At 40.1% G+C, this 10,137-nt stretch overlaps 1 protein-coding gene across 3 annotated transcripts; it reads left to right on the top strand.

The window, feature by feature from the left end:
* Positions 1–3,937: 3,937 nt before the first annotated feature.
* Positions 3,938–7,797, top strand: LOC306922332 (perilipin-2-like). Of its 3 annotated transcripts, none has more exons than XM_079499859.1 (8): positions 3,938–4,047; positions 4,281–4,315; positions 4,455–4,629; positions 6,100–6,182; positions 6,262–6,544; positions 6,671–6,816; positions 7,178–7,240; positions 7,464–7,797. In XM_079499859.1, the coding sequence occupies exons 2-8, from the start codon at positions 4,292–4,294 to the stop codon at positions 7,584–7,586; spliced, it is 897 nt and encodes a 298-aa protein (XP_079355985.1). In that variant the 5' UTR covers positions 3,938–4,047; positions 4,281–4,291; the 3' UTR covers positions 7,587–7,797. The 3 variants fall into 3 exon arrangements, with proteins under 3 accessions (XP_079355985.1, XP_079355983.1, XP_079355984.1); XM_079499857.1 differs by having other exon boundaries at positions 7,178–7,255; XM_079499858.1 differs by having other exon boundaries at positions 3,969–4,047; positions 4,286–4,315; positions 7,178–7,255.
* Positions 7,798–10,137: the final 2,340 nt, after the last annotated feature.

Below are 10,137 nucleotides of genomic sequence, written 5' to 3'. Positions count from 1 at the left end.
TTTTTTTATATATAGTGACAGTGCCAGTAGAATAAAAATTACGTGAAACATTTCACATGCGTGAATACACTGCTTCCTGACTGTAGCCTCTGCTAATGAGCGAAGATACTGGAACCAGCCTCCCCGTCTCCAAACTGAAGCAGTAGAGCACCAAGTCCTCTCCCACACCATAAATCCACTCTCCATGCGGCGAGGCGGTGCAGCACACAAAGTCTGCCCCTTCTTTTCTTCCTGAACTGAAGGCCTTCACAGTCTGAGGGGAAATGGAATCAGAGCATTTAAGCAAAACAGAATGATCAGAGGTCAAACAAATTAGTTAATGAAACTTAAAATGCAACGACAGATATGACTTCAAATGGTTTTGGGTTCAAAATCTTAGCCTAGCTGGCCTGTGATATCAATACATGTGTCTATGACACACAAATATTTCCAATACATTTCAGGATAAAATATGTATTATTGGTCCTCACTTTATGCGCATTGTAATATACCCCATCTTTGTCTCATTGGAGTGCTGTGAACAGTTCAGAAACACGCCTACAAGTGACATCATTGATTGGGAATCCAGGCTAATAGAAACTGCAGGCTTTCTATTCCTGTAAAGTTAGAAGCTACTGTTCTTGCGTTAATAAAAATTGAAATAAAAAGAAAATCTAAATCTTGTTTGAAACAAAAACAAAAACTGCCCAATGATGATGCCACTAGTAGGCGGGTTTCTGTTCACAGCCCTCCTCCTATGAGACACAACGTAGGAAATTGTATCAAGACCAATTATATGAAGTAATTTAAGAAAAAAAATAGCAGATCTACAAGCTCAGTTGTGAGCTTGTAGATCAGCTATTTTTGGAAAGCTGATGGACCCCCAGTTTGAGAACCACTACATGCAGTCGGCTCACCTGACCCTGCATGTTCATGACGACCACTGTGTTGGAGAGGTTACACACCACAAAGTGCTCTGGGTGTTGGGGGAGAGGAATCACATTGTTGACAGGGATGTCTGAGGTGCCTGCCACTTATCTGAAAGAGTGAATGCACTCTGTGGTCTTCACGTCCCAGATCTAGAGCGTTCACATGTAATGTTTTAGTTAACTTTTAACGCAATGTGCTTTACAAAAATATAACCGATTTCCAACTGAAATCATAATTGTTTTCAGTTGAAAATCGAGTTAGTTTCGGTGAGTAATCGTATAAATTAGGCTTCATACTGCAGTGTATGAATTGAGAGGACACAATAATGATCCAGCAAGAAGACTGAAACTGTACTAAAACATTGTAATGACTAATCAGTCTGCATACCTTAACTGTGCCATCAGATGATGCGCTGATGATGTGTGTGTCATCTTGAGTGAAAGCTGCATCGTTCACAAAAGAAGAGTGGCCGCTTAACTCCTTGAGCGTCTTACCTGACCTCAGTTCATGGATTCTGAAATCACAGGGTTCATATATTATTAAGAGCTGTTTCTGCACATCAGAAATAACTTCAATGCTGAAACAACAATACATTTAGGAGTGAATGGATGCTGTAGACTGCGACAAAAATAGCTAATGCTCATTAATGCACTCCCTCTCTGGTACTGTATATTGAAATAGCATCATACAGGCACACTACTGCAGTCTAGTGTCTCGTGGAACTGCAAGAGGAGGCACATGTTGCAGGCAGCCTAGCCTTTGTCCCTGAGCACAACATGGTGCATCCGTTCATCCCACACAGCCCATGTGCTTCACTCAAGCTCCTCATTCGGCATAATGCAGAAATAGAAATTCAAGAGTCCTCAGCAGTGAGGCGTGTGCTGTCTCTGTGTGTGCCTCATGTGTGTGATGGCGTGAACAGTTGAAAGAGAGGATTACTCCTTTGTGCACTTGCTGTACATGAGTGCACACTGTAAGATCGGGCCATTTGTTTACATTTGTAGGCTACACGCTCAGTTACAAATAGATATGAGGCTAAAAACTACAGGAGGGCAAAAACATAATGCACCGTGATGTGGCAATCAGTTTACATACTCACTCAAAGGACCACAATGTAAATAAGCTCTTTATCTTGTATTATTATATCCTTTTGACGTACAATATACATTTATTGATGGAAAGATTCCAAAGGCATAATATACATTATGCGTTTTATCAATTCTGTCAATGCTGTATTCTACCTTTTTAGTTATGTTTTTAAATAATATAACACAGTAAATTATGTTATCCATAAATGATTTATCCATGTGTAACTTACAGGGTGTACAAAATGTAACCAAAAGGGTTAAGGATTCATTAATACATACATATAACTAACACAACTACAGTTGTTGGAGGTGGTCTACTTTTCTAGTTAGAGGTTTTCGTTCCCGAGGTCGGGTAGTAAGGACACCTACTGGTTCTTAAGATGTATGAAACTCAAGGCAAGGTGAAGGCTGAGAGTATCACAGACATCACCCCAGACAAAGCACACCACTGTCTACCACAGTTTTTGTCTAGCAACTGTCAGGCTGCTGAATTACATGGCACAGATTTTAACATGCTGCTATTTCCAGGCTTTCTGTGCTCGTTTTATTTTCCATTCTTTACATCTACTTTTTAATCTACTTTTTTAATTGATTGCTTGATTGCTTGATTGATTGATTGATTGATTGTTTGATTGATTCTAAAGTAAATAACTCACTTCCAAAACGTGTTCTTCTGTTATAGCTCAACAGATATACTGTAAATATACATAATTTGCTGCTCACACTTTGTGCCCAGGGTAGAATCCTAGGCACAAAGACAAGAATGTGACAGATTGCATCTTTAAATGAATGGGATCTTAACAGTGCATCCATAGTGGGAATCCTCATATAGTGTACAATACATATCTCAGGGCTGATTTCACCCAACACCGCATGGACTGTCCATGACCATGGAAAGCATGTCACTATGACAGTATACTATACAGTAGCCTACATCCCACCTGATGGTCTGGTCAAAGGAGGCACTGAGAACCTGACTGCTGTCCTTGGAGAAGCTCAGACAAGTGACCCCTTTTGGTGTGTGCGTGCTCGAACCTGCGCAGACATAAACCACTCTGGATCTTCCATACCTATACATTATAAACCACCGCACATGCACAAACACACGCACGCACGCACGCACACACACACACACACACACACACAAACACACACACACACACACACACACACACACACACACACACACACAAACACACACACACACACACACACACACACACACACACACACACACACGCACACACACTTTTTGTTTGTTTGTTTTTACATCTTAACATCTTACAAAAGCTGAACTGGGCCGTATTAAGGGTACCCAACTGCGCCACCTAGGGGTTTGCGCCCACTTTGAATAAACACCTGACTGAGTTGATACACAAATGTAACTCCTAATTTGGTTCGTTCGTTCTAGCCTACCAATTACATAATATAAAGGCACATAGGTGGATGAAGTATCAAACTATAATTAACTTTTATTTAGACAACAATCGTTCATTAATAATCGGCATAGAGGCCGCAGCCTAATCATCAAACATACAAAATGCATCAGTGGTTAAAAGGGTGTAGCCTACCATTATAACTGACTCAACAATACAATACTTAGACTTATATGGCCTATGGATCAGTGAGTGCAAATAAATAAATAAATAATAGTGTGCCATTTTCATCTGAGATATGAGTGAATATACAATTTTGTATGCTAAATGCTGTGTCAACAACACCTGTAATGGCTCAAAACAACACAGCAGCTTGGGGCAAACATCTCCATCTGCATTCATGTGTTGAACACATTGATTGATTGATTGAAAACTGTATTAACAGTTTGCAGAATTACAGTACATTTCAAGCACAAACTCAATACAACGGCTGTTAACTGTGAGTGGACGACCCAATTAAGCATTACACTTGTTTCCAATAGACCCTATCAGCTATAGGCTGATATTTCCGGCACGTGCCTATATATTAGCTTACGTAATATCCGACCATCATTTAGTTGTTGACCGCGGGAATAACAAGAGAAACACTTTCTGAAACGCGTTAGGTAAACTATGTGAGTAACAATCTGGTGGATTCACCTGAATTAAACTTTGCAATGTAGCCTAGCCTAGGTGTTTGATAACTGGATGGCCATAGCCCAGGCCATAAGTAGCCTGATCCAATATGAATTTTGCGATATAGTGACGTGTGTTGTGAATTCATTCTAAAGCTGGATTTTGTATAGCCTATTTGCAGAGTTAATATTCAATAATCTAAGATTATCTAAAACAATTTGTTTTTCAACAGTGTAGTGAAATATGACGACGAATAACTCTAACCAGGTGAGTAGGCTACAATAAGGCTGGCTGATTATATGCAATTAAGACTTGCAACAACAGGCTATTTATACTTATTTTACTTTTATATAATTTCCTCATGGTGTCGAATCTTGTTTGTTTCCTCTGACTTCTTTCCTCACAGAATGTGGTGTTTAAATTACTCAAACTACCGATGGTTCACTCGGCATGTACGATGCTCTCAGTTTTGTACGTGGACACCAGAGGTAGACATCCCCTAGTCTGTGAAGTGGTGGAGAATGGTATGAAGGCCATGACTTACATGGTTTCGCCTGTCGTCATTAGACTGGAGCCCCAAAGTAAGCATTTGCTATCGTTTACCATATTTCAGAGATTCTATGAGATGCAGCAGCATAGCATGTTGAAAATCTATCTGGTAGCCTATATCAAGATAATTCTAAAACGCATCTCCCTGGCATGTATGGTATATCTATATAGCCTTTATGGCATAATCTAGAATTAAAACGTGTAGGCTTTACTAGGCTATCTATACCCATTACATTAAATGAGCCTTCTGATTGGGTTATTATTGGGCATTGGTGAGGGTTTGGATACACTTGGCAGGGAGTCACACAATGGACAATAACATACATGTTCAACAAGTGGCTGGAGCAGACTTGTTAGTTGTTACTGACACAAGGTTATTATGGTTATGGATGTACTGCAATCAGGTCAACCTGTTTGTCTTGCCTACCAAGTAAGCAAACAGCAGGCTTCAGAATATCCCACTCCACCGACACATTCCTCCTCTATTTGAGCGACCACATCAAACACAAGGTGGATGCTGGCAAATCTGCGGCATGGTCATGCTGGACTGATTGATGATTAGGTGACATAATTGTGATGTGAAACAAACGGTGTCAAAACAAACATTAAATTCTCTTTATTGGTAATGGCATTTAATGTTTTAGGGACAAGATGATGCAACTTTTCCCTTCATTGTCAATGGCGTTTTTAAAACAAACATTGAACTAAACACACATTAAACCTAAATCAACCAAAGAACAAGATTCCTATACAGGATCTCCTCACTGGTCAACAAAAACACCTTGAAGACCCTAATGGGAGCCCTCGTACAAGGTTTCTTCGACTATGCATGCACCTCTAAAACAACAACCCTTAAAACAAGGCTCCAGACTTCCCAAAACAAACTGGTCAGGCTACTGCTTGGCCTTACTCCCCGAACCCACCTCACCCCTGCCCACTTTGACAGGCTCAAATGGCTTAGGGTTGACGACAGAGTACAGCATCTCGCTACACCATCATGATACCCATGTACCTGTCTAAATACTTCCTTAATGTCAACAAAGTTCACACCCACAACACCAGAGGGAGTTCAACAAACCATGTGCAACCCAGATTCGGCACAAACAAGGGACTAAGGGCTATATGTTGTGCCACCCCTTATCCCTAAACTTATTTGCCATTTTTTACTATTTTAAAAAACCTTTTAAAATAGTTCAAATAGGTGATCTACAAGCAACACAACAACATGTTTACCTCTTCTATGATGATGATTTCCTGTTTTTGGCTATATTCGTACGTCTCTAAATGTTTTGATGAATTGAAAATGGTGGGCCCTATTGTAAACGAGTGTAATGCTTTATGGTGTCCACTCGCAGTTAACAGTTTTTGTATTGAGTTGTACTTGAAATGTACTGTAATTCTGCAAACTGTTAATGAATGAATCAATCAATCGAAGTCATTAGTCAAATTCACATTTGCCAGGATTGTTAATAATGGTTTCACCCTCCCTGAAATACTTCCAGTTTCCATGGCAAACGATCTGGCATGTATAGGTCTTGACTGGCTTGAGAATACTTTCCCTGTAGTCCATAAGCCGACAGAGAAGGTAACTTAATTTGTTTCATTCAAACAAAAAAATTGTGTTCCATCTCTGTGCTAAATTTGCCATTATCTATATCACCCAGATCACTGCCGGTGCCAAGAATATGATGTATGAGGCCAAGGATTTGATGAGCATCGCAGGCAATGGAACTGTGGACTGTGTACAATACGGCATCTCCTGGGCTGTTGGGATGATGCAGGAATTGCAGGCACAAGTTCCAGTTCAGACTTCCAGGAAGGCGGCTGTTAGGAGGCAGTCACCAGTTAAGAGAGCCATCACTGCAGCTGCTCTGGAGCTGGACTCTGTACTGAGCCTGTCTGAGGCCCTGGTAGAAAGAGCACTTCCCCCAACCAGTGCAGAGATGGGTAAGTATTCATTTCTTAAAGATTGTTCAATTTATCATGTAATGGTCTTCTACATGCAATTTCTAACTGTAGTGTGTGTGTGTGTGTGTGTGTGTGTGCCACTTCAATTATGCCCACCTGTCGCAGCTGCAGAAGATGAAGAAGACAAAACTGTGGAGGGCTTTGATCTGAAAACAGTCAGGTCCAGCTTCTCTGTGCGACTGTTCTCCCTCACTACCAAGCTATGTAGAAGAACCTACCACCTAGTTGGCTCCAAGATACACACAGTGAAGGTCTGTAGTCGGTGCTTCACACTATTGATTTGGAAAGTGGATTTGGATTGGGTATCTAGATCAGTGGTTCTCAAACATTTTTGTCAAGGACCCACAAATTAATTAAAGTGGTTAAACCGGCATTCATACCCGTTTTGCTGGGCACCCCATGGAACCTCCTTAAGCACCTTTTTGGGGGGGGTCCTTAGTGTTTCTCACTTTGAGAACAATCTTGATCACAGAAGATGGCATTGACTCACATTGAGGGTAATAAAATGACAGTGGGGAAAGTTAATTCACACAAAGCAAATTCATAGAATAACTGACACATGTATACCTTTTGAGCTGTGTTGATGTAACGTATTAATTTAACTAATTGCAGGACAACTGGCTTGAGGTCTTGGACTGGAAGGATCATGTTCAATTAAAGAGACAACAGAAGGAGGTATGGGGCATTATTGTGAGTGATTTGATATCGGTCAATTTGGTTACTTTTGGATGAATTAACACTGAGGGTTTAACTGTAAACTGCAATTTCAGTCTATTCACAAAGCTGTAATAAATATAATAATGGATCAACATTATGTCTCGCTAGCACACAGTAACCCACTTCTGGGGTCAGTGGGGTGTATAAAAAAAGTTGGTTGATCTTTGTTCTTGCCCAACAGGTCTTGGGTAGTTCTTGGGTAGAGTCTTCTTCAGTTCCATTCCACAAGATGCAGACTGGATTGATTTCGACCTGGAGACGGTGCAGCACACAAAGTCTGCCCCTTCTTTTCTTCCTGAACTGAAGGCCTTCACAGTCTGAGGGGAAATGGATTCAGAGCATTTAAGCAAAACAGAATGATCAGAGGTCAAACAAATTAGTTAATGAAACTTAAAATGCAACGACAGATATGACTTCAAATGGTGTTGGGTTCAAAATCTTAGCCTAGCTGGCCTGTGATATCAATACATGTGTCTATGACACACAAATGAGTATGAATAAATATTTCCAATACATTTCAGGATAAAATATGTATTATTGGTCCTCACTTTATGCGCATTGTAATATACCCCATCTTTGTCTCATTGGAGTGCTGTGAACAGTTCAGAAACACGCCTACAAGTGACATCATTGATTGGGAATCCAGGCTAATAGAAACTGCAGGCTTTCTATTCCTGTAAAGTTAGAAGCTACTGTTCTTGTGTTAATAAAAATTGAAATAAAAAGAAAATCTAAATCTTGTTTGAAACAAAAACAAAAACTGCCCAATGATGATGCCACTAGTAGGCGGGTTTCTGTTCACAGCCCTCCTATGAGACACAGCGTAGGAAATTTATGTTTTGTTTATTCAACTTTCAGCATGATCACAGGTTTTAAAAGACAGGTGCCATTAAAAACACTGAATTATTTTGCCGATCACAAATATAAAATTGTATCAAGACCAATTATATGAAGTCATCATTTAAGAAAAAAAATAGCAGATCTACAAGCTCAGTTGTGAGCTTGTAGATCGGCTATTTTTGGAAAGCTGATGGACCCCCAGTTTGAGAACCACTACATGCAGTCGGCTCACCTGACCCTGCATGTTCATGACGACCACTGTGTTGGAGAGGTTACACACCATAAAGTGCTCTGGGTGTTGGGGGAGAGGAATCACATTGTTGACAGGGATGTCTGAGGTGCCTTCCACGTATCTGAAAGAGTGAATGCACTCTGTGGTCTTCACGTCCCAGATCTAGAGCGTTCACATGTAATGTTTTAGTTAACTTTTAACGCAATGTGCTTTACAAAAACATAACCCATTTCCAACTGAAATCATAATTGTTTTCAGTTGAAAATAGAGTTAGTTTCGGTGAGTAATCGTATAAATTAGGCTTCATACTGCAGTGTATGAATTGAGAGGACACAATAATGATCCAGCAAGAAGACTGAAACTGTACTAAAACATTGTAATGACTAATCAGTCTGCATACCTTAACTGTGCCATCAGATGATGCGCTGATGATGTGTGTGTCATCTTGAGTGAAAGCTGCATCGTTCACAAAAGAAGAGTGGCCGCTTAACTCCTTGAGTGTCTTACCTGACCTCAGTTCATGGATTCTGAAATCACAGGGTTCATATATTATTAAGAGCTGTTTCTGCACATCAGAAATAACTTCAATGCTGAAACAACAATACATTTAGGAGTGAATGGATGCTGTAGACTGCGACAAAAATAGCTAATGCTCATTAATGCACTCCCTCTCTGGTACTGTATATTGAAATAGCATCATACAGGCACACTACTGCAGTCTAGTGTCTCGTGGAACTGCAAGAGGAGGCACATGTTGCAGGCAGCCTAGCCTTTGTCCCTGAGCACAACATGGTGCATCCGTTCATCCCACACAGCCCATGTGCTTCACTCAAGCTCCTCATTCGGCATGATGCAGAAATAGAAATTCAAGAGTCCTCAGCAGTGAGGCGTGTGCTGTCTCTGTGTGTGCCTCATGTGTGTGATGGCGTGAACAGTTGAAAGAGAGGATTACTCCTTTGTGCACTTGCTGTACATGAGTGCACACTGTAAGATTGGGCCATTTGTTTACATTTGTAGGCTACACGCTCAGTTACAAATAGATATGAGGCTAAAAACTACAGGAGGGCAAAACATAATGCACCGTGATGTGGCAATCAGTTTACATACTCACTCAAAGGACCACAATGTAAATAAGCTCTCTATCTTGTATTATTATATCCTTTTGACGTACAATATACATTTATTGATGGAAAGATTCCAAAGGCATAATATACATTATGCGTTTTACCAAATTCTGTCAATGCTGTATTCTACCTTTTTAGTTATGTTTTTAAATAAATCTTATGTTTTCAAAAATATAACACAGTAAATTATGTTATCCATAAATGATTTATCCATGTGTAACTTACAGGGTGTACAAAATGTAACCAAAAGGGTTAAGGATTCATTAATACATACATATAACAGTTGTTGGAGGTGGTCTACTTTTCTAGTTAGAGGTTTTCGTTCCCGAGGTCGGGTAGTAAGGACACCTACTGGTTCTTAAGATGTATGAAACTATCACAGACATCACCCCAGACAAAGCACACCACTGTCTGCCACACCCTCGGCCTGGCAAGAGCAATAACAAGAGACTGTGACAGAGTTTTTGTCTGATTTAAGACTTATTTTAAATTACATGGCACAGATTTTAACATGCTGCTATTTCCAGGCTTTCTGTGCTCGTTTTATTTTCCATTCTTTACATCTACTTTTTTAATTGATTGCTTGATTGATTGCTTGATTGATTCTAAAGTAAATAACTCACTTCCAAAACGTGTTCTCCTGTTATAGCTCAACAGAT

The sequence above is a fragment of the Electrona antarctica genome (genome assembly GCF_951216825.1).
Source record: "Electrona antarctica genome assembly, chromosome: 4".
NCBI lineage: Eukaryota > Metazoa > Chordata > Actinopteri > Myctophiformes > Myctophidae > Electrona > Electrona antarctica.
The sequence above is the reverse complement of the archived record's forward strand: the minus strand, read 5'-3'. Positions and strand labels throughout refer to the sequence as shown.

Bases quoted from the DNA above. Each gene is read 5' to 3' on its own strand.
- LOC306922332 (XM_079499857.1), top strand. From the start codon at position 4,292: ATGACGACGAATAACTCTAACCAG. The intron at 4,316-4,454 runs GTGAGTAGGCTA...CTTTCCTCACAG, and splicing joins CGACGAATAACTCTAACCAG to AATGTGGTGTTTAAATTACT. The intron at 6,545-6,670 runs GTAAGTATTCAT...CACCTGTCGCAG, and splicing joins CCCAACCAGTGCAGAGATGG to CTGCAGAAGATGAAGAAGAC.